Source organism: Jaculus jaculus, chromosome 1 (genome assembly GCF_020740685.1).
Source record: "Jaculus jaculus isolate mJacJac1 chromosome 1, mJacJac1.mat.Y.cur, whole genome shotgun sequence".
NCBI classification, from domain to species: Eukaryota; Metazoa; Chordata; class Mammalia; order Rodentia; family Dipodidae; genus Jaculus; species Jaculus jaculus.
In genome coordinates, this window is record NC_059102.1 from 126,125,622 (window position 1) to 126,150,993 (window position 25,372).

Sequence of the window (25,372 nt, forward strand, 5' to 3'; positions counted from 1 at the left end):
CAGATGACTATTGCTTAACATCCAGTTCTGGGGGTGTGCTGCAGAATGGAAGGGGTAATTATTCATAATCTGTAGCTTGTTCAAGGATTGTCTCATGGTCAGAAGTATTTCTAGGCCATTTTTTACCCTTAAACCATATTAGTGCTAATGAAAAACTACTGTCTTTTTAAAAGCAAGAGTGAGACATGAATGAAAAACATTATCCCAGAACCTAAGCGGGAGCAACTGTGCACTCCAGGCAGAACTTTTAGGAACAGCAAATGCTTTGTAAATAAAATGAGCCCCATTAGTGATGGATGTAACTTTAATGGTAATCCCTAGACTTCATCTGTGCCTCTCACTATTATGAAATAGATTTCAACTTCAAATCATTCTTTATTTTGACAAATGATGTCACAGTAACAACTAAGCATTCTGTCTATGTCTGTGAGAAATGATAAGAACCACACAGAGGGCTGTGAAAGAAAGACAAATCTCCAGCGACCCACCCCAGACATCTGGATGGCTACAAAGTGTTTCCGGTGGCCTTGATCCACAGCCAGGGTGGAGTCTCTGTAGCTGAGCTGGCTGGCCAGGTGTGAGCTGCTTCAACAGACATTTCCAAGATCCCATAGCTAGTGGCTACAGTCTGGACAGTTGTCACTAGCTTAGATGAGTATCAAGTAATCAGAAAGGTCAGATTTGCTGATATAAAACTGTGAGGTATTAAAAAAAAAAAAACTGTGATAACAAAATTCAAGGGAATCCCAGGATAATGCAAGCAGCTAGTAAGGTCAGATGCAAAAGACTGTTTGTAAAGTTGACATTCATGGGACAAAACATTGCAGAGGGCTCGCCTTGATATGAAGTACTATGTACACTAACCAAAGTGGTAACTAGAGTTGCCTCAGAAAGTCCTCCCCGCTCACCCCACACACTGCGCAATCTGGGGACATTCCCAGGTGCCACTGATACAAAGCAAAGCAGGTAAATGGAAGATGAGCTGAAGGGCCATAGGGTCTCTGTGAGAAGTGAATCTGCCCGCAGTATGGCAGAGATGGTGTTGGGGGCCTTGACTAGTGCCAGATGGAGAGGCTTGCAGAGAGCTAAGAGCTACAGGGAACTGCCTCTTCCATCTGTGAAACAGCCCTTTGGAGAACTTTACTCACTGGCCTGGAGATACTGTCAGAACCTGCCCTTCCATCTAGTGCCAGGAGCCATGTGAAAGACAGAATGCCAAGCCTGCTGCAAGCATGGCTGTGGAGTTCACGAGCACGCTCCCTTCTTCATGGCAAAGTGAAGACGACATCTCCCATGGGCTGCAGGACGTGGGTCTGAGGTGGGAGATGCCACTGCATGCAGGCCTATGGAGTCCTGTGGGTGTCTGGGTACTGGTTCACTAAGGGTCAGAACACCTGAGGGGACCCGGTACTGAGGACTCAGTGGCGTAGGGGTGGGACTCACTTGTAGTTATCATCCTCCACAAACTTCTGTAGCTCCTCGATGTAACGGACGGATTTCAGGTACTTCTGCACATGGGGCAGGGTGGCGAGGTGATCTGCAAATGGACAAGACCCAGAGACTTCAGTCTCCACTCTGGCCTGGGAGCCCAGGGGAGTGGCTCAGGGATGGCCAATGGAGATGTGCCTGGGATCCTAAGGCTCATTCTCTCTCCTTGGGCCAGGCCTTGAGATGGGCACAGAGCGTGGTTAAGCTTGGGTTCTGCTCTCCAGGAGAAACATTGCAAACACTTGGGATCCAAGGCCACTATGGTTCTCTAGATGAGAAATAGATACTGATGCTTCCATTCAGGGGCCAGGGGCTCAGGGAAGAAGTTGTTACCTCCAGAATAGATAAGGAATGAGTGTCAGTGCCCCAAATAGGTTTCCAGTGGGGGTAAGAGATAGTCTTTCTCACCTGCCCACCACTTACTTGTGTGATAGGAATGTAAAACCAACCTAGCCAGGGTGGAAGCCCAGGTGCTGGGCCATGGCTAAAGGAGCTGTGTCAGAGAGGAAAGAGAGGGCCAATGCCTAAGCACCAGGTAATATACAGAAGACATCTGTTCTAACCTTCACTCCTGCTTCAGGTAAGAAAAAAAGATTTCCCCATTGCACAAAGGAGGCTGAGGCAATGGTCATATTGCTGAGAAGTGGCAGGACCAGATTTTGACTGTAGGTCACATGAGGCCTGTGCCACACTGTGTTGCCTATTTCTTGTAGTGACCAATGTTAACCATTTTCTTCTCCCCAGATCTTCAGGGCAATTGCACTTCTCCTGAGAGGGTCCCAGGATGGGACAGATATGTCAAGCAGAAAGGCAGAGGGAGTAGTAGAGTCTGTGAAGAGGAGCAGAGAGGTGGTGAGGGGGTTCCAGGTATACAGGCCCTTGAAGGCAATGCCCGTTAGTTATGAGATTCTCAAAGTCATTTTGTTTCTCTAAAGCCTCAGTGTCCTCATATCCAAAATGAGAATGAGGGCTGGAGGGATGGCTTAGTAGTTAAGGTGATTGCCTACAAAGCCAAAGGACACAGGTTTGATTCCCCAGGGCCCACATAAGCCAGATGCACAAGGGGGCACACACGTCTGAAGTTCGTTTGCAGAGACTGGAGGCCCTGGCATATCCATTCTCTCTCTCTCTCTCTCTCCCCCTCTTTCTCTGTCAAATAAATACAAATAAAATGAGAATGACACCTGCTTTACAAGCAGATGATGGGCAGGGTAGGTGAGGTAATTGTGTAAGAGCACAGGTTTGCTGAGCTCTGGAAAACATGAAGGATGGTACTAAGGGCTAAGGGTCCCTTTTCACATGTAAGCAAACCTTGGAGAGGAGAAAGTGACTGCTCATGAGGTACCACTGAGACTTGAGGCCCATGCCTGTGATTTGCTGTGCTGGCCAGTGGGACATTGGGTGCTGATGTTGGAGTAGAAGCTCCAGGACAGGCAAGACCCACACTGGGAGCCCAGGAGCCTGTTAGAGGAAAGCTGAGCTACAGTCAGACTTACCTTTGCTTGGGATGATTGTGAACCCATCAGAGCTACCCTGTAGTCCTCCCAAACAGAGACTATTGGTTCTTTCTCACCCTCTATAAGACTGATAGGGCTGGTTTTCCCCTCATACCCACTTGGTGTGCCCAGACTCTCATTCCTCCACCCGTCTGTGAAAACTCTGCTGTTGAGAAGGGAGTTTTACAGCTTTGCCAACCATTCTCCTCATGACTACTAACTCCCTGCACAGCTGGCTGTGTCTTTTCATTAAGGACTAGGGTCTTGGTTCACTGTTGGGCTCCATACTCCCAAGCCCACTATCTTGTCTGTTGTCCAGGTAGACATTCAACATTCTGGCTTCTATTTAAAAAAAGTCTCCAGTAAGCTTCTCCATATATTTGGCATCCATACATCTTGCCACATATGATGGAGCCCGGCCAGTAGCTTTCCAAATCACTGCCCCTTTCCTTTTAGGACAATAGCTAGATGACACAGCAGAAGTGATGGGAGCCACTTCCAAATATGGCCAATCAAATCCACTCCTGTAGACTTCTCTCTTTTTGCCTCTGCAAGCTGGGTACAGAGCCTGGCAATAGTCTCTGTGGCCATGGGAGACAGCAGAGTCACTTATGGAAGGAACCTACATCTGCCTAGAGGAGGGATGTCCACCAAGCTCTTTATGAATGAGTATCCCAGGAGCCAGCCAGACCTGGACTCTGCTGTCCACTGGATATGTGCCCTTAGTGGCCAAACTCTTTAGTCTTGTTTTCTTCATCTGTCATAAATCTTTCGACAATATCTATGTGTACAGGGCCCAGTGCATGTTTGAACCATAAGACTAGTTATTTGTACACATGTGTGTGAAAGAGAGAAAGGGAAAGAGAGAAAGTATAAGTGCCAAGGTCTCCTGCCACCACAAACTCCAGATGCACGTGTCACTTTGTACATCTGGCCCTAGGTGAGTACTGGGGAATTGAACCCAGGCTGTCAGGTTTTGCAAACAAGCATCTTTACCTACTGAGATATCTCACCAATTCAGAAGCACAAGATATTAAAATGAAGAGGTTTTCCCCCTATGTGCTTAATATGTGTGGTATGTGTGCAGATACATCTATACTCTGTGGGTATGCATGATAAATCAGAGAAAAATGTTGAGTATCTTCTTCTATTGCTCACTGGTCTGTTTCTATGAGACAGTCTCTCTGAACTCAGAGCTGACATTTTTGCTCAGACTTGCTGACCAATGAACCCCAGCAATTCTCCTTTGCCTGCTTCCCTGCCCCTACAGAACTGGGGTTACAGGCACACATGCCTGACTTTTTATGTGAGTGCTAGGGATTGAGCACAGGCCTTCTCAGGCTTTTTGTTTATTTGTTTTGTTTTTCAAGGTAGGGCTTCACTCTAGCCCAAGCTGACCTGGAATTCACTGTTTAGTCTCAGGGTGGCCTTGAACTCATGGTGATCCTCCTACATCTATCTCCTGGGTGCTGGGATTAAAGGTGTGCACCACCACTCCTGGCCTGTCAGGCCTTTTTAGGCCTTCTGGAGCCTTCATGTTTCATGGCAAGATCTCTGACCTGTTAAGCCATCTTCCTAGCCCTAAAACAAGTTTTGTGAGGCTACCTTGTGTCTGGAGTTTTCTCATGCATAAGATACTGAATCCAAATTTCATTTATGCAAGATTTCACAATTCTGACAAACAGAAGTACTAACCATAGCTGCAGGAAACTTGTAAATCTGCGATGATTCGGAGAATATTGTTCATCTGATTAGATCTTTGTTCGTTTTCCATGATGCTGCCTGAGGCAGGATATGCAGAATCAATGTAGATTAAATCCAGAAGATAGATCCCTGTGGTTAAAGAAGACATTTAATTATGGCCAGGGCTCACCACTAATCAGAATGGAAGAGTGCTAAATAGCCCTGCTCTGTGAGAAGGCATAAAGGGTGGCTTATGGAAACCCGAGATACTAGTTGGCCTTAAATTCCTGACTACTCATTTTTCATGCAGACAGCTCAACTATAAATCGAAAATCCAAGCACCAACCAGAATTAATGCTGGCCAATATTAGCATTTCTAATTTGCACAGTCTTAAACAACAAGGCTTTTACCTGTGATCCATATGGAAAAATAACAAGATGAAAGAGATGGATATTATGTTTTTCTCCAACTGATGAAGTTTAATAAGTCCAAGTGAGCTGTTGTGTCCAGGAGAACATACATTTAAATTGAATTCTGTTTTTTAAAAAATTTATTTAGTAGCTGGGTGTGGTGGCGCACGCCTTTAATCCCAGCCCTCGGGAGGCCGAGGTAGGAGGATCACCGTGAGTTCGAGGCCAACCTGAGACTCCATAGTGAATTCCAGGTCAGCCTGGGCTAGAGTAAGACCCTACCTTGAAAAACCAAAAATAAAATAAAATAAAATAAAATTTTATTTAGCTATCTAAATAACTAGCTATTGTCTATCTGCCTGCATGCAATGCACATGTGTACAAAAACACACATACACAATTATAAATTATTAAAAGGACCAAAGAAATTAAAAATGTGACACTTCCCAGTACAAATAACCTAGGCTAGGCAGAGACTTCTGAAGATGCTTAACAAGAAATTAAAATAGGATATTAAGATGGGTCTGTGGTGATAAGCTAGGGGAAGGTCGAGGGGTAGCGGGACTTGCTCCACACAGCTTGCAGCTGACAGCCTACAGAGCCTTCCTGGAGATATGGAGATAAAATGGCTGCTGTGTAAATAAATTTTAAAAATTAATTAAATTTAAAAAAAGGGCTGGAGAGATGGCTTAGTGGTTAAGGCACTTGCCTTCAATGCCAAAGGACCTCGGTTTGATTCCCCAGTACCCATGTAAGCCAGATGCATAAGGTGGCACATGTATCTGGATTTCTTTTGCAATGTCTGGAAGCCCTGGCTTGCCCATTTCCCCCCTTCTTTGCCTTTCTCAAATAAATAAATAAATAAAATGGCTGGTGTGTCCTTCCAGCAGTCCTCCATGACCACTGCCCTGATGCCCTCTATATGTGGGAACAGCTGAGAAGGGTTACAAAGCAGAACTGAAGGCAGAAAACTGAGCAAGGCAGAAAACTGAGCAAGGCAGAACAGAGTGAATGACATCAATGAAAACACAGTTGATGACGAAGAGTCAACAATTCCAAATTCCTGTGCATAAAACATCACATCAAAATATGTAAAGCAAGAGACTTTTAGAAATGAAAAGTGAGTTCAATAATACTGTAACTACAGAGAGCCTTTTGATTGTACCTTCCAGAATTTATGTATGCATATAGGTACATGCATACGTGCGGATGTATGTAAGTATATACAGTAAGTATTACAGTAACAACACAAACTTGGTGTTTTTCTTTCCCTTCCCTTCCCTCCCCTCCCCTTTCCTTGGATAGATAAGCATTGCATTAAAAGAATTACCCATTCCTGGGCTGGAGAGATAGGTCAGCTGTTAAGGTACTTGCCTGCAAAGCCTAATAACCCAGGTTTGATTCTCCAGTATCCAGGTAAAGCCAGAAAAATAGAGTGGCGCATATATCTGGAGTTTGTCTGCAGTGGCTAGAGGACCTTGTGCACCCATGTTCATTCTCTCTCTCCTTGCAAATAAATAAATAAGATAAATAAAAAATATATATTCATCTTATTTACCCTTTCCAAGACTTTTTTTTTTTAAAGCAGGGTCTCACTGTAGCCCACACTGTCCTGAGACTCACTCTATAGACCTAGGCTAGCCTCCAACTCACTGTGAGCCTCCTACATCAGCCTTCTTAGTGCTGGGATTAAAGGTGTGAGTCATCACACCTAGGTTTCCAAAACTCATTTTGTATGGGAGCAAAAGGAAACTCAGAGAAGATGTTTAATGCACTTGAGGTCACACAGTAGTAGAGATGGAACTGAACCCAAGCCTGCCTTTTCTGGAGTATGAGCTTCCTGCCATCACAGTAGACAAAAAGGTACTGGATACAATGAGTCATATGTCTGCTTCTAAAATAGCTACCTACACATTGTTACAAAAAACCGTTAAATCACAGAAACATATGCTAGCACTCCTCACTAGGGCTGTGTCCACTTCCTTTCTTTCTGGTGGTACCATGTTTCCAAAATTTAATAATTAGAAATAATTTCCCTTGCGTAGAAGGTCTCAGTTTAGTAGTTTTAAATCCACAAGTTTAATCTTTCTCTTTACTGTTTTTCCTTTCCCCTCTTAAAAATGTGGCCCAGTTACCTCCCCAAGGATTCCACAATGGCAATCCTGAAAATACTATTACAGCTTCAACCACAACAAAAAACATCCCCCAGCACTGAGCAGGGGTGGAGGGATGTGGGCCACGAGGTGGGGTGGTTACAATGTGTAGACTCCAGATTGGCTGACTCACAGAGGCTGAGCAGAAGCTCAGCCCAGTAGCAGAGAAACCACAGAGCAGCATGGGGAAGGGAGGAAGAAACTTGCTTCCTGGGGTCTACTTCAAGGCACACTGTCCCCTCCATGCCCTGTCACCTCTGGGAGAAGGAGGAGGCAGCTCAAGAGATCAAGGAGCTGCCCACAGCCTTCTGGCTTGCATGCTGGGATCTACACCAGTTCCCATCTTCTTCCCACCAGCCATCTGAAGCACTTAAGGACCATCCCTTATGTAGTTAATTCTACTTGGAGGCTCCCCTGTGAGGACAGTGTGGCCCTTAAGTAGTGTTTTGCAAACTAAGGCCAGAAGAGTATGCCTTAGCAGGACCAGCACATTTTTTGTTCTAAGAGGGTATGTGGGTTGTTTGGAGGGGGTGTGTCATTACTGCTTGAGAGTCAGTACTGCTGGCACATTCCTGATTAGGTTCTACAAAGCCCACTGATTTAGCACCTGTCCACACCTCAGGTCCTGAGAGGGTAGGCTAACGCCACACAGTGGTGAGGACTGGGGGAATGACCTGGGGAGATCTGGAGAGAGCCTGCACTTCTGCAGCCTTGCACTCCCACGGCAAACACAGCTGCAGAAGCAGGTCATTTTCATGAACACTGCAGGTGTCAGGAAAACCTTTTCTGTGTCATATTACCCAATAACAGGAAATATTTATACTCCTGAAGCATATGAAATTCCAAGAGTCACCAACTTCTGCTGGTATCATGCTGGGCACTGTGCTGCCCATATAACTGATACATTAATACCTCACTTCCCATTAAGACCTGAGCCCCTGAGAATGGGTCCTCAGAGTATGGGACAGAGCATACCAAGCTGCTAGGTAAACAGAGATTGGAAAGGGGTATGCAAGAATGAAGGTATATTTAATTTAACCCCAACAATAACCTCTTGAAAACACTTCTCAGAACCTTTATTTTGTAGCTGAAGAGAGACATCAAGTCCAGAGATAGTTCTGTGAAGTGCTTGCCTAGCATGCGCCAAGTCCCAGCAATGCACAAACTGGATGTGGTGGTGGATACCCATAATCCCAATACTCCAGAGGTAGAGGAAGGAGGATGAGAAGTTCAAGGTCATCCTCTCTTGCATAGTGAGTTTGAGGCCAGTTTGAGCTACATGGAGGCCTGTCTTACACAAAAGATGGTAACGTTTGATGTTTAGGAAAGCTTGCTTTATCCTTGTCTCTATACTAAAGATGTGACTACATTATTGTTCTGTAAAGACAATGCTGCTCACTGCCCACATGCTACTTAGCCCCAGGCAAGGCCACACAGTGGGGATGTGGCTGAGGCAGGATTCACACACAGCTCTGTCCTGCCCGCCATATTGTTCATCCAGTACTCCAGCCACTTCTGCTAGTTCCTGGCAGCCAGTGAGGAAAGATGGGGTCACAGCTCAACTCCAGGCAATTGTTCTTCTTACTAGATTTCTCCTGTGGTGTTGACATCCTCCAGGAAGGCTCACAAAGAGAGTAGGGCTACTTGCCTTGCTAAACCTACCACCTACTACTCTTCACCTCCCTCAGACATCTGTCCCAGGTCTGGTCATCAGTGGCTTACCAGGGCTTGGGGACACTGTCAGTTTTGCTACATGACAGGCAGCTGTGATGTAAGGGAGACTGTAGGGCTCAGAGCCAGGAGACTTGAGTCCTGGCTCTGCCATCTGCCAGCTGGGTGGCCTCAGTTTCCTTGACTATGGATGGGGGTATGACTCTAATGAAAGTGAATCTCCTGTTGCAGGGTCTGGACCATCACAGTGGCCATGAAGCTGGACTGATCTCAACCTGGTTCTCTTGCCAGGCCCCACTGAGAACTGTGGCAGGATATCCCTGGGAGGGACAGTCTGGATGTGACTGCTCTAGCCAGGGATGGTACCCAGATGCCAGCCACACAGGGCCAGCCCACAGCTGCCCCAGTACTGGGATGGGAGCCCCCATCTGGATGGGGACAGCACAACTCCTATTCCTATTGAGATAGCTACTGCAGGAGACAGCACTACTCTTGGCCCGTGACAGTGGACTGCCATGGGGTTTGGCTGCTGTGGGGTTGAATGGTGCCAGGGACTAAGCTAGACTGGTAGGAACAAATGTCGGAAGCAGGAGCAGCAGCCATGGCAGGCATGGCCCCATCTGCTGCAGGGAGGGTGAGCACCACTGGTCTCATGGGCCCTCTACAGTGGCGGGCACAGGCGCTCCATCCCCACAGGCCATGTCAGGAAACTGAGGCTCAGGAATGAGTCAAGCTCTCACAGTCTACAAGCAAGAGGATCAGGAATTCAGGTCTGTTTTACTAAAATGATATGAATAGAGAGCAGTTCTGGGTTGAGGACTGGGAGGCATGGGCTGGTACAAGAAGAAGGTCCCAGCTTGAGCAAAACAGAGGTGTCAGGACACTGCAGCCAACCTGCCCCTGTTGCATGCCATGCCCATCCATAGATGTACACTCCTCTGAGGCAGACAGCTCCCCAAACCATGTTTCTGCCCTGCCCCACACAGGGCCTGGCAACACTGCCATGCTGCCACAACTGCCAGCCAGTCTGCCACAGTGGGAAAGAGACCCCCAAGGCTGGAGTGGGCAGTCCTCCGCTGGCTATCCTATGCAGCCTTCCTTGGTGGCTGGCTGGCCTCAGCATGAGGGCTGGGTGCCCAACTCTGCCTCTGACCTGGATCCAGGCTCCCCACCAGAGGTGTCCATGAGATGCCTGGGCCCAAGGAGGGACCAGGTGACAAAGGAGGTGTTTTCTTAGCAGACCCCTGCTTAGTGGCGCAGAGCCCTCTGCAAGCCCAGCACTCACAGACTGGCTGGTCCCAGCTTCCCACAAGTCCAGGGACTCACTGCATCCTTGTTCTCTCATCACCACCTCGTCTCGCTTCCAGCCCGAGTCTGGTTTTGGTTTTTCTCACACGGCTATCTTTTCTGTATGGAAAATTCTGCTGTGTTGAGGGAAAAGAAACCGTCTATGGCATGAAAATGTGCCACATTTCCATCTTATGCTTTCTATTTTCTCTCTTTTTTAAAGTTCAAGATGAAAGAGTTTTTTCCACGTTTTTGCTTTGCCTAAAAAGATGACTTTCAGAACTCAGAAATGTAGAGTGCTGGCACTGAGAACTACACGTGTGTGGTTCCATCCCATAACTGTCCCGATAAGTTCCAAATGAAATAACAGAGCCGCTTCTCATTAGGGTTTGCATGGTTTTGTTGTTTTGGTTTTAAAAAAAGAGAATGTTAAGCAGCACTGTTTTCTACAGCATTCTAGCTCCCTGAGAAGATGGTGACAACTGTATAATTACTGCCTGCCCATTAACATCCACCATGCAAAGAGCCGCTTCAGAACAAACCCTCAGTTAGACAGTAAGTCCTTGGGAAGTCTGTGGCCACTGAGTGCAGGAAGGGGCAGGCGCCCCATCAGTCACATGTCAGGTAGTGAGAAGCCATGTTTTTTGGATGAGCACATGGCCTCATTTAGGTCTCATTGCTTTATGACTCATGAATCACAAAGGCACGTGGGCAAAGCCCTGCAGCCTGGACAGAATCCCTGAGGTCCAGGGGATTCAAATCTTCTCTAGGTTCCCCAAGGTAAAATGAGGACACAGATCATACTCTGGGCATTGCCTGGCAGTCCACAGGTGCGAGGCGGTAACAGACCGCTTGCAAGCATTCCCCAGAGGGCTGTTGAGGGTCTAGCACAGTCAGAAAGGGGGAGGGGAGAGGTGCTCATGGAGTTCCTGCTATTAGGCTTATTCTGTGATGGACACTGCTATGAAGACCATCTCCTTTGATTCTTCAAGAACTTTATTGGCAAAAGAAAAGAAGCTGACACTTTTGTCTGCCCAACACCCATTATTTTGGAAACAGTCCTTGATTTTCCTTTGAGGGAAAGCATACCTCCCACACTCATAACCCATGTGGTTCTTCTGGGTCTGGAGCAGTTCCACTCCCTCCTCTGCCCCAGGGGTGAAAACAGATTTTATAAAATAACTATTTGGTAGAGAAAAAGCACTCACCAAATAGTTCAGAGATGAAAGAAGAAATAAATCACAAACTATCCACATATGTTGCAGTTAAAGCCTTATAACTCAGAGAAAAAATTTGTAGCCTCAAATGCTTATACTAATAATCAAGATAAAAATAAGCAGACTTACTATGTGTTATATAAAACTAGAAAAATAATAAAACAGCACAAAAAGAAAAAGCACAATTAAAAATATAATAGCAGTGGGCTGGAGAGATGGCTTAGTGGTTAAGCGCTTGCATGTGAAGCCTAAGGTCCCTAGTTAGAGGCTCAATTCCCCAAGACCCACATTAGCTAGATGCACAAGGGGGCATATGCATCTGGAGTTCACTTGCAGTGGCTGGAGGACCTGGTGCGTCCATTCTCTCTCTCCTTTCTCTTTCTCACTCTCTCTCTCTGGCGCACGCGCTCTCTCACAAATAAATAAAAATAGACAAAAATATTTTTAAAGAATATAATAGCAGGGCTGGAGAGATGGCTTAGTGGTTAAGGCACATGCCTGCAAAGCCTAAGGACCCAAGTTCAATTCTCCAAATCCCATGTAAGCCAGATGCACATGGTGGTGCATAAATCTGGAGTTTGTTTTCAGTGGCTAGAGGCCCGGTGCACCCATTCTCTCTCTCTCTGTCTCTATCTCTAATAAATAAATAAATAAAAATAAATTTTAAAAAATGTGATAGCAGAAAATGACTTTTTATGTTAAAATTTATTTATTTATTTATTTGAGAGAGAAAAACAGAGACAGAATGGGCATGCCAGGGCCTTGTAGCCACTGCAAATAACTCCAGACAAATGTGCCACCTTGTGCATTTGGCTTATGTGGGTACTGGGGAATCAAACCTGGGTCCTTGGGCTTCTCAGGCAAGCACCTTAACTGCTAAGCCATCTTTCCAGTCCCAACATGTAGTTTTTAAAATGTGACTTGTTCGATTTGGGCATGGTGGTACTTGTCTGTAATTCCAGCACTTGGGAGGCAGAGGCAGGAGGATCACTGCAAATTTGAGGCCAGGCTGGTTTATATAGTGAGTTCCAGGCTACCCAGGACTACATAGTTTCACTTTCATTTGTTATGCATTGTTGTATGCAAAAGGAAATGAATACAATTTTCTCAAAAGAAGAAATACAAATGTTCAATAAACATTTAATAAGTGTTCAAAGCCACATGTACAAAGTGGTACATGCATCTGGAGTTGGTATGTAGTGAGTGGCTAGAGGCTCTGGTGTGCCCATTTTCATTCTTTCTCTCAGCTTGCAAATAAAAAGATTTAAAGAGTGTTCAACATCTAAGCTGAGGTAGGAGGGTCACTATGAGTTCAAGGCCAGCCTGGGATACTGAGTAAGTTCCAGGTCAGCCTGGGCTAGACTGGCCTTAAACAAATGACAAAAAGCAGCAGCATGCATTTGGGGGCTGGTGCCTAGTTTACTAATTAAGAATGCTATTTATTTATTTGTTTTTAAAATATTTTATTTATTTATCTGAAAGAGAGAGAAAGAGAGAATGGGTGTGCAGGGCCTCCAGCCGCTGCAAACAAATTCCAGATGCATGCACCACTTCTTGCATTTGGCTTATGTGGGAACTAGTGAATCAAACCTGGGTCCTTAGGTTTTGCAGGCAAGTGCCTTAACTGCTAAGCCATTTCTCCAGTCCTGCTTGTTTGTTTTTTGAGGTAGGGTCTCACTCTATCTCAGGCTGACCTGGAATTCACCATGTAGTTCCAAACTACCCTTAAATTCATGGCAATTCTCCTACCTCTGCCTCCCAAATGCTAATCAATCAAGTCTATCAGAGTGATCATTAAAATGGCAAGTTTATTTTTAAGAGACAATCCTTTGGTATATACTACTGAGATGGGAAAAGGAAGATAACACAGATATGTAAAACTAGGGATGGGAAAGGAGATATGATTCCAAGATTGAAGGAGATATTAAAGTAGTTGTTTTTATTGCAACATATTTAAAAGTCTGGATGAAATGGGTTCTTATTAGAAAAAAATCTATCTTCTCAAAATTTTCTCAAGAAGAGGCAACAAACTTTGACTAGCTAAAAACAGGGAAAATATTTCTATGGGGAAAGAGTGTTATTAAGAAGCATATCAGATGGCTTTGTGCAGCTCATCCATAAAACCTTAACAGAAAAAAAAACCTGGATGTTATTTAAGCCGTTTCAGAGCATAAAGTCTGAAATATTTGTAGTTCTTTTTAAGACTGGTATACCTATTATACTAAAAACTAGCATAGGTGGCATAAAAAGAGACCAAGCTCAATAATAAAGGTGCACAGGCTCTAAATAAAATATTCTCAAAAAACTCGTAAGTGCTTCAAAATAATGATACTAGCAAATAATAAAGCTACCAAAATATTAACATAGAAAAAGGCCAAGTAGGCTTCTTATAGGAGTGCAATCTTAGTTCAACAAATGATCTCAAAATATGTCCAAATGGTATTGATACCTTTAATACTGATTCCCAATAACACACTGAGTCAGAAACTGACTTCTTTAACATGATAAGGGGTGCATATTAGACAATTAAATAATATCCACAATACTGAAGTCCAACTAAATAGGAGAAGTGAAGAATGTCTGCCATACTGCTATCATTTAACAATATTCTTGACACAAAGGCTAATGTGATAAGACAAACAAATGTGGAATATAAAAGATGCATATAACATTATTCTTTGCAAGTGACATAATTGATTACATAGTTAAACCAATCAAGGATACTCAATGGAAAAAAACCCATTAGACCTAATAACAGAGTTAACCTCAAAACACGATAATTATCATCAGTTAGAAAACATTATGAAAAAAAAGAGACATGCACAGTAACAGCAAAAGTATAAAATACCTGGTAAAGATCCTGAAAAGAAGTGTATATTTCCATACAAATAAACTTATTAGAAAATTATATCACATTATTAAAGTTAGATAAAAATTCTCAGGTATTATGGTTTGAATGTGAAATGCCTTCTATAGCTCATATGTTTGGACAATTAGTTCCAGGTTGGTGAAGCTATTTGGAAAGGTGGTGGAACCTTTAGGAAGTGGAGTTTCAGGACAGGAAATACATCACTTGGGCGGGCCTTGAGGTTTTATAGCCCTATTTCCTGTTGTCTGGCTGCTTCCTGAGGATGAATGTAACCAGCCACCTCCTGCCCCTGCCTCCATGCCTTCCCTGCCATGACAGATTAGTCCTGTGGAACTATAAGCCAAAGACAACCCTTCTTAAATTGCTTCTTGTAAGGGATTTGGTTATTGCAATGAGAACAGTAACTAATATACCAGGATTATTACTCCTTTGAATAATTTTATTGAAATAAAGGTGCAATTCACAAGCACATGAGCCTTTTCTCTATAGCTGTATTTGACTAGTTACATAAAATGCAAAACCTCCAGGATTAAAATAAAAACTAATAAAGTGATATAAAATAATATGGAAATAAGTAAGGAAATATATAATATTCCTATGTGGGAAATGGATGTCAATTATTACTTAAATGTTCAAATTTCATGATTCTAAAGGTCATCTGGAATGAAAACCATATATATATATTTGTTTGTTTGTTTGTTTTTGCGAGGTTGAATCTTGCTCTAGTCAGGCTGTATTAGAACTCACTATGCAGTCTCAGGGTGGCCTGAAATGCACAACAATCCTTCCATCTCTGCCTCCTGTGTTCTGAGATTAAAGGTATGCACCACCATGCCAAGCTGAAAACAGAATTTTTTTTTAAAGAAGAATGACAAAGAAGACATGTCTTCAGAACCAGACAAACACAACAATGACACACAGAGCAGGGGTCCAGCAGTAGACATGCACATGTGGAGACTTCGTGAAAGAAGAAGGTGGATTTCAAATCAGTAGGGGAAGGATGAATCCCTCAATATATGGTGACTGGGACAAGTGATGCTCTTGTTAGGAAAATATACAATGGAATCTTTAACTTTCCTTAAGACAGAGTAAGTTCCAGATGAATTAGAGACTGAAGCTTAAGGGCATTAGAATAAAATACAGGAGACTCTTTTTATAATCCTGGGGTGGAAAGACAAATGTTAGAATGGAAAAAATACTTACATTTTGAGGACAGTCAATATTTAAAGGCCTCCTATGATAAAGATAACATTACAGAAGATGAACGAATTGTGGAAAAGTATACATGGTAAATAAAGATGTGAAAGATGCTCAAACCTCACTAGTGATCAGAGAAGCACAGCCATTGACACTGACAACAGTAAAAAATATATATATAGTTAATCCTTAGTGCTGATGGTAGTATATGGAAATTGTCTCTCTTATCCAAGGCTGACTGTAGCATAAACTGACAGAAGTTTTGTGGAGGAAAACTTGGCAGTATCTAGAAACTTGCTCTATAGAAATATTTGTTCTATATAATATATGTTCCATGTCAATACTTCCAAGGAGCATTAATAACAACATTAGGGAAAGTTATATGGTTTGGATAATTCATCCTATATCCAAGCAGTGGAATTTCATGGAGCTATCTAAAAGAATAAAATAGATTTCTAAGAATTAACATGGAAAAGATATCCATGATGTGATATTAATTACTTTAAAAATCAGGTATGTCTGTAATGGCATTATAGACATGCACAAAACATATCCTGCCAGATAATCTGTCAGCAGTACCCATTTTTTTTGGTATGGAACTTTAGGGTTATTTTCCACTTTGTATAATTTCATATGATTTTAGCCTTAAGCTGGCAATATGTACCTTTTATTAGAAATAAAGGTCCTTTTATTATGTCAATATGTACCTTTTATTAAAAATGAAAGGTCCTTTATTCCTGTTCTCCCTCCATCCTTCTTTCCTTTCTATCAACAAGGAGGCACTTTTGCATATGTATGTGGTATATGTGAGTATGCATGTATGCTTATTAATGTGTGTGTATGGGAGGGTTACATGTACTCATGTGTGTATGGAGGCCAGAGGTTGACAAGAGGTATTTTTCACAATCATTTCTCCAAAGTATTGTTTTAAAATGGTTTATTTCTTTATTTATTTGAGAGCGAGAGAAAGAATATGTGTGTGCAAGGGCCTCTAGCCACTGCAAATAAACTTCAGACACATAAACCACCTTGTGCAACTAGCTTACATGGGTCCTGGGGAATCAAACCTGGGTCCTTCAGCTTCACAGGCAAGCACCTTAACTGCTAAGCTGTCTCTCCAGCCCTCCACCTTATTATTTATTTATTTATCAGAGAAAGGGGAGGGAGGGAGGGAGGAGGAGGGGGCGGGAGGGAGAGAAAATGGGTGCACCAGGGCCTCCCTCCACTGCAAACAAATGCCAGATGCATGTGCCCCCTAGTGTATCTGGCTAATGTGGGTCCTTTGGCTTTGCAGGCAAACACCTTAACCGCTAAGCCATCCTTCCAGCCCTCCATCATAGTTTTTGAGACAGGGTCTCTTGCTGAACCTATAACTCACCAATTCAGCCAGACTAGCTAACCAGAAATCCTTGGGGATCCTTCCATTTCTATCTTCCCAGCATTGGGATTATAGACATACATCATTGTGCCTGACTTTTACAGGGGTGCTGCGGATTTGAACTCGGGTCCTCATGCTTGCCTGGCAAATATTTTACACACCAAGCCATCTTTGCAGAACAGCAAGCAATTTTTGCCAAGTGATTTTTAAAAAAAAATTGTTTATTTTTATTTATTTGAGAGCAACGGACAGAGAGAGAGAAAGAGGCAGAGAGAGAGAATGGGCACACCAGGGCCACCAGCCACTGCAAACAAACTCCAAACACATATGCCACCTTGTGCATCTGGCTTACATGGGTACTAGGGAATTGAGCCTTGAACTGGGGTCCTTAGGCTTCACAGGCAAGCACTTAACCACTAAGCAATCTCTCCAGCCCCTTGCCAAGTGATTTTCTGAGGACCCTTAGCTGCTAATTGGAGATTTGGATATCAGGGTTAGGCTAGAAGGCCATAGCCATTTGCTGATGGCCTCTTAACACAGGAACTGCAGTATCTCCTCCCATTCCTCTTCCTCTGGGCTTTTCATGCCCAGTTCATTCTGCATCCTATGATCTTCCTCATCCTCAGTACACTGTGGCATTCCCTGTTTAGAGTTATCTGGGGACTTTCCATGCCCCTGGGCTTGCCTTGCACTGCCACTTCCTTCCTGGCCCACCAGGCCTCCCTAGCCCTTCTTGCTGTCAACTTGCTGCCCCTGTACTTTCTGGCCATGTTGCCCTTCCCCTTGTCAGAGGATGGAGGGCAACGCTATGTGCTGTCTGGCTCTGCGTTCTAGGGCCCCATCACTAAGCTGAACACAGAGCAAGGCTCAGATACTCTGGGGCCGACTGGTGCTAATGTTGAGTCCTATTTACCTTAGACAACTTTTCCATCTGGCCCTGAACTACTGCTCAGTGGCTGTGCCTATGGGCCACACTACTCCACATATCACCTGTGAGAGACAGCCCCAGGCTGTGCCATCTCTAAGCTAAACTCCCTTATTTCTCTGAGTGCTATAAAGGCCATCCAGAGAACTGAATGTCATCATAAGGAAATGGAAGATGATTCTCCCAGTGAAAGCCTCAGAAACCTGCTTCTAGACTGGGTAGAACTAAGGCTATGACACGCCAAGGAAAACACTCCCGAGCTTGTCTTTCCAAGGCTGGCTCCGAGATCTGCTACTGTGCATGGAAAGGCTACCCAAATGTCTCAGGCCACCAGGATCCCAGCCAGAGAGTGAACTCACAGACGGCTACATCAGTCGCCAAATTATTTTCCACTTCCACTAATGCATTCATGGATCTACGGCTGTTTGGTACCTACTCTTTAAGTACACCAAAAATAATAATGGCAGTATATGCAAAACTGTCAGCTTTATTCATTACTCCATGGAAACTATGTGCCCAAACTCCACATGCTAGGCCTATATCACCAATCCTTATTTTCTCTGGGAAATGAGCAGCAGACTTTTTTTGGGGGGTGGGGGTGTTAGGGGAGCTACCTAGATCTAAACTGATTTCTAGTTTCTTAGAAAAAATTCTCGCTGATCTTGCTGGAGTAAGAGTCCTGAAAGCCACCTTGGACTCTCTAACAGCCACTCATGTCTGTGTCGTTGTCAGGCTGGGGTGTTTTGAGCTCCCTGACTTTCTCCACAATGAGAGAATGCATTTCAGTGGCCAGGGCTCCTCATGCTCTGCAGTGGGGCCGCCTGTGAGCTCTACCCTTCTCTAGGGTACTCTGGACAAGAGGCTCTGCCCATCCAGATTCAGCTGACAAAGACCTATCTTTGCCCTTCTAGCCCTCCTCTGTGGACAGGTTCTGCAGGCAGGGTCATTCCTAGGAAGCCTGGGAGTCTCTGAGGGTGGGCAAGCATACTGCCCATCAGCCTCACCAGTAGAGGACGCTGGAAGAAGCCAGCACTGTGGCTGCTCTATACTTGTGGAGGGGGGAAGAGCAGGAGAAGGAGCACCTGAGCCATCTCTGGCTGTGTCAGGCTTAGGACCAGAAGGCCCAGCCATATCTGCCCTCTTCATGCAGCCTCTCCCCAGCCTATAAGAACTCGGTTCCCTTAGAAAATGACCCAAAAAACATGACCCTTGCACTCTTGGTTCCCAGTCACCTCCCTAAGACTTGTTCTACCACTTTGGCCCATTTTCAGCACCAATTTTAATTTGTTCTGGTTCCTCCCTCTTTGATAGCTCACTGCTGTCAGCAAGCTTTGGGGCCACACTACCCCTGGCCACACCACCAGAGGATGCTTTGTGGGGAAGATAGAGGCCAAAGTAGAAGAAGAGCATGACTGCTGGCCAATCAGAAAAGGTCATGAGTCTGAGGGAAAGTGACAGGTCACTATGGAGAGGGGGAAGCTGCAGGGACCCAGCATGTTCAGTGATGTCCACTATCATTGGGAAAGGACACTCGTACTACAGATAGACAGAGCCCTCCTGTACCCTAGACACGGGAGAACAGAACCAAACAGGATGGTTCCTGACCCCACCAGGTGCACCATCTGCCTGAGGAGAAACATTCAACAGAGGCACTGACTACATACAGAATTAAGGGCATGCCAATGTCTTATCATTACCCTCAGATGAGACAAAAAGGGGGCATGTCCTTGATATTCATGGAGTTTGCTAAGGTGCCCTCCCTTATTTTGGCTTCTCAACTCCAGAGGTGTTGGGTGACCTGCTCACGGTCACCTGGAACATATGATTCCAGCCCAGGATCCCTGTGTCTGCTGTTCTGATGATATTATGAATTCCACATTACCCTGGAGGGAAGGTCTAACATTTGCCACTTACTGCTCATGGGTCACAGGTGGAGACTTAGGAAATGATACACAAAAGGAGAGGGGCTTGTGTCATGTATGAGTAAAGTGGACACTCAAGAAGCTACTTGAAAAGAGAAACTAGAGTCGGGCATGGTGGCACACACCTTTAATCCCAGCACTCAGAAGGCAGAGGTAGGAGGATCGCTGTGACTTTGAAGCCACGCTGAGACTACATAGTGAATTCCAGGTAAGCCTGGGCCAGAGTGAGACCCTACCTCAAAAAAAAAAAAAAAAGAGCAAATTCAAACTTTAGTAGGCTTGGGGGTATATCCCTTCAAGGGTTGAGAAACCTCTAAGAAGAGATGACAGACCCTCACAATCCTCCCCTGGAATGTCACAAAATTCTTATCAATAGTGAAGAGATGGTAACTCCCTCACTTGATGATCTTATTGCTAGAATCTGGAAGAAGTTTAGTATACTACTAGGTGGCTATACAGGACAGAAACTGAGCAACTCTAGAACTTGTCTTTAAACTGAGAAAATTTTGGCTTGTCCCCAGTCTCAGTGATCCAGAGCTATGAAGACAGGCCAAGATAAGTACACTGCCTAGTAGGCTGGACCTGAAGGCTTCTGGAATGTCTTCTCCCTTCCCTTTGCAGACTGCTCCTGGCAGAAAAGAATGGGAGTGTACCCATAGGGAAACCCAAATGCATAGTTGATGATAAACCTCAAAGCTGCATAGATTTCACCACATCCAAGGATACAGTCAGTGGAAAGAAAACCCACCCAGGGACACATGAAACAAGTACCATTAAGTCACGTTCAGGCTGCAGTGTGCTCAGAGAAACAGAGGCTGGGGGTCACCCCTTCTCTTAAAAGTCTGGTCTGTCTAAGGTTTGGGGAGAGTGTCAGAGTTTGGTCCTCTGAACATAGTATTAAAAAAACGAGGCTTCTGGGATAGGAGATAACTGGCAGAGATTAAACTGTAAGACAATGCAGTGAGGACAAAAATAAAAGGTAATTCAGGGCTATAGAGACAGAGAAGACTCAGCTGATAAGAGCACTTCCTACGGAACCATGAGAGGGTCTGAGACCTCTTGGGCTCAATTCCCCAGTACCTACTTAAACATCTGGATACAGCCATGCACCTCTGAAATTCTAGTTCTGTGGGGAGCAGAGATTGGAGAATTGTTGGGGTTTGTGAAGACAGCAAGCTTTGGAACCAATGAGGTGTTTCACCTCAAAATGAATGATGGAAGGGTACAACCAATGTTCTCCCCTGGCCTCTGCACACATATTTGTAAACATACGTGCATCTATGACATACACAATTACACCACATACTACATACATGCAAATGTAAAAAAAAAATAGAAAACTTAAAACTCAGCAAGAATAGAGAAATGGATGTAGCTAATTGACAGAGCACTTGCCTAACATTCATGAAGCCTTGGGTTATATTCTTCTGCCACAAATGAATCAAACCTAAGCAAGCCATGAATTAAAAAAAAACAACAAAAACTACCCTTAGAGATAATAAGGGGCCAAGTGAATACCATGGGAACACATACTGTGGGGCTGTGTGGGGGGGAGGGCTATCTTGGCAACTCTCTCCCAGTGCCAAGAAAAGGAGTGAAGGAAGAGACCATGTGAGAGGAAATGGGGGTCTATAAACAGAGAGCTGAACCAGGATGGCTTTTTCCCCACAAGAGTGCTCTAGGTTCCAGGAAAGAGACCCATCCTGAGATACATCCTGGCTAAACATCTGAATTAAAACAAAACAAAGATGAACATACAAGACTTCCAAAGACCTGGGAAACAGGCAAAAATCACCCTCCAAGCAAGTTCTGGGCCCTCTGCTTGGCTCTAGCCAGACCTCACACTCCACAGATCTGCTGAGACACTCCCTGGTTAGCGTTGGTCCCCCAACTGCTTTTATGAGAGGGAAGGTTCTTGGTGCAGGAGGATAGTTAGCTCATGAAAGGTCAGTAGATATCTGGTTATGTGACAACTCTTTTCATTTTTTTTTTTCCCTGTGGGGGTGCACATGTGCAATGGAGTACACAGGGAAGTCAGAGGACAACTGTGTGTCTGTTCTAGCCTTCCATCCTTTTTTAAAAATAATTTTTTGGTTTATTTTATTTGAGAGTGCTAGACAGACAGAGAGAAAGAAGGAGAGAGAGAGAGAGATATTGAGAGAAAATGGGCGCACCAGGGCCTCCAGCCACTGCAAACAAACTCCAGAGGCATGTGCCCTCTTGTGTATCTGGCTTACGTGGTAGATCCTGGGGAATTGAGCCTCAAACTGGGGTCCTTAGGCTTCATAGGCAAGCACTTAACGGCTAAGCCATCTCTCCATTCCCCTTCCATCCTTTTTGGGACAGGGGTTCACCAATGTGTATGCCAGGTTAGCTAGCCATTGGACTTGAGGGCATTCTCTAGTCTCCACCTCCCACCTTACTGCAGGAGTGCTGGGATTACAGATGTTTGTGCTACCATGCCTGGCTTTATGTGGTTATGGTCAGGCTTGTACAGCCAGCACTTTTACACACAGAGCCATTTCAGCAAGCTCTTTTCTGACTTTTAAGACTGGGTCTCACATAACCAGGCTGCATAGTCAAGGACGACCTCAAACTCCTGATCCTTCTATCCCCACTTCCAAGTACTAGAAATGTGCCACCATACTCATCTTAACTTTTTTTTTTTTTAAAGATAAATATTTTCCCTTAGTAATGTGGTGCTTAGGTATAAAGACCCAAAGAAGTGCTGTACAATTTTAGATACTATAAAATGTGGTCAATGCTCATTTTTTCCATGTAAATCCATGGAGCTTTTCTCCACTGCAGACCAAGAACAGAAGCATATGTAAGCTTCTGAACCCACTAGTAACATATCACGTCTGAGGCCCACTGCCTGTCAGCAGCCTACAAAGCCCAGAAACCCCTTCTGTAGAGGCACACAGCACCACCGGTTCAGAAAGCAAGCACTTGGGTGCCTTTTATGGTTGAATCCCATGTGGAGGGTAATGGCGAGCTCTGACAAATGAACACAGCTGTCACAGCACAGACTGGCACATTTCTGTGAAGGTCAGTTTAGAGTGGGGCCGTGGTGCTTCATGTCACCTTCATACCCCAGCATGCATCGTGAGCATGGGAAGCAGGAGCTGGTGCTTGGCTGGGAGGAGCCTGCTGTTGCCCACTCCCCGCATGCGGCACCTGGTGAAGCTGACAGTAGTTGTGTGGTGGTAGGTGGCCTGGAGCTACCAGTGAAGAGATCCTCTGGGGAGTGGAAGAGACCATCCCAGCAAGAGGGAGCCCCACCTTAGGGCCATGGTAAAGGAGGTGTCATTTGTGAATGTCCCTTTCCTGGGCGGCAGCAGATACTGGGCTGGGCTGGCTCCTTGCCCTCTGACAGCAACCTAGCACCTGCAACCCAGAGTGCACAGAGAGACCCCAGGAGAGTCAGAGCTCTGAGAAGGCTACTTGATCAAGAATGCTGCCTCAGAAAATGAGGTGGGGGCTTGGGAACTGTAGGCCACCAGATGCTAGGGGTAGCGATGATGGTCACTGAGTTTTGTGCTAGGAACTGCATAATTTCATATAGTCATGACTTTATAGAAGAGGAAAGTGAGAGTCAGAGAGCCCAGGGTGCTTGTCTAAGGTCACACAGTGAGTGTGTGGCAGAGCCAAAGGTGTACTCTAGGTCTGACTCTGGGATGTGGGTTTTGACCCAAAGTGGCTCTATCTTGCCCTTCCTTGTTCTGCTTCTATGTGATAGCACATGGGCGTACAAAGCCTGTTGGGCCTGGGTGGGACTGTGACACTGGGGGACCTCAAACCAGACCCTGGGCCTCAGGTACATTTCCTCAGCATAGCTACCTATAGGATCCCAAGGGAAGCAACATTACTGGCACTGACTTGAGACAGACAGGTATGGTGGCTTTCTAACATCTCTTGGCCAGTAGTAGCAAGAGACAAGGTTTTGATTCAAACCAACTGCACCCTTGCTCCTTTAGCCTGCTGGCCATGGCTGGTGGCCCCAGAGGCCCTGCTCTTCATCCAGAAACCTCTCAATGCCAGGTTCTGGGTCATGTGATCCCTGCCCTTTGTGACCCTCAGTCTACCCATGAATAGTCAAGTTATATATAAACCTGCCCTCAGTGGGGGCCTATGTCCTTCTGAGGACTAGAAACAGCTCTGGGCCAGCACAGGGCTGATGGCTCAGTTCCAAGTGGATTTCCAAGAGCTGATTTACAGCCACCACTGGCTCCTGCCCTGGCTCCTCCATGTTGCCAGGCTCAGATCTTCAGAACCAAAGGCTTCTTTCAGGAAGATTGTCTACCCAGGTGTCAGCACATCCCTTGGAGACCTCTCAACTGCAACACTGGAAGCAGATCATAAGTCACGAGTATGGAGCAACTAGGCTCAGAAATTAGAGGTTGGCCATGCTCAGGAAAGGTGGCAGCTGCTCCCGGATCAAGTGGCCCTCTGAAGAAGACCAGGAAGGGTGGGGCTCTGGTGCCAAGAGGTCTGGAGGGAGAGCCAATTCTGCCATTGTTTTGCTCTCTGTGGCCTTAGGATACTTCTCTGGCCCTCTGTCATGTTTTGACTTCATGAGCTCTAAGTCCTGACTGGAGTAGCAGTGACAGCTGGCCATAATGGCCTAGACAGAGCTCTTCGGATGCCCTGCCTGGGAATTTCCACTTTGATCCTGTCCACACCTGTCCCATTTACACTTGAGGAAACTATAGCCCAGGGACCTTAGGGGACACTGTGAGGCCATGTGGCCAGTAGGAGCAGGATATACATATCCCCTCAGATGGCTCAGGTGAGAGAGGTGACATTAATGTATTCTTTCTTGTCCCCAGCCAGAGTGAACTTGAAGGTAAAGGACTTTGTCAGGGTGTTAAACCCTTTTGGTTTTATCTTTATTGATAATTTGGGTTTTTATTTTTATTTCTTTATTTTTTTAAATTTTAAATTTTAATTAACATTTTCCATGATTATAAAAAAATATCCCATGGTAATTCCCTCCCTCCCCCCTGACACTTTCCCCTTTGAAATTCCATTCTATATCATATTACCTCCCCATCTCAATCATTGGGGTTTTTATTTTTAATGATTGCATCATATCCTTTCCAAATTTTAAACTATCTTAGCCTCTTCTGACATAGAAATTTTCTTTTTGGGGGGGTGCAAATCTTGTAATTTTGTAACTACTCCCAGATTCTAGAATGCCTGAACATGAGTTATAAAATGATGCTTTAACATAGGGCCTTCTAGAGCCTTGGGATAGTACTGAAATGAAGCCAAAGTGCTGAGCACTTTCTGCTGCTGGAAGACTTTGCACCAGTCCCCCAAGCTGCACTTCACATGACCCAGGCCCATGACCCCCAGCAAGAGCTGCATCTCCCTCAGAAGAGGGAGCACATCTCGAGACAAGTGCATTGCATTCCCTTTCCTTATGTTAAAGGCATCAACAGTGAAGGTCAACAATGCGATGACTTGATGAAAATTAGTCCAAAAATTGGCAGCAGTGAAACAACCCTGTGGCCCCGTGTCTGGGGAGATGGCACAGTGGGTAAGAGTACTTGCCACACAGGCATGAAGGCCCAAGAGAGCCCGAGTTTGATCCCCAGCACCCACATAAAAGGCTGGGTGTGTCCACACCCCAATCCTGTGGGGAAGAGAAATGAGAGAATCACTAGAGCTTG

At 45.0% G+C, this 25,372-nt stretch overlaps 1 protein-coding gene across 9 annotated transcripts in view; it reads right to left on the bottom strand.

The window, feature by feature from the left end:
- Ralgps1 (Ral GEF with PH domain and SH3 binding motif 1) overlaps positions 1–25,372 on the bottom strand; it is a 325,831-nt gene that overhangs the window by 39,319 nt on the left and 261,140 nt on the right. For all 9 annotated transcript variants that reach the window (XM_045148099.1, XM_045148120.1, XM_045148126.1 and 6 more), the window contains 2 exons: positions 4,680–4,817; positions 1,444–1,537 (listed from right to left, as the gene is read on the bottom strand). In XM_045148099.1, coding sequence (XP_045004034.1) covers positions 1,444–1,537; positions 4,680–4,817 — 232 coding nt within the window. The remainder of the gene's footprint in view (positions 1–1,443; positions 1,538–4,679; positions 4,818–25,372) is intronic.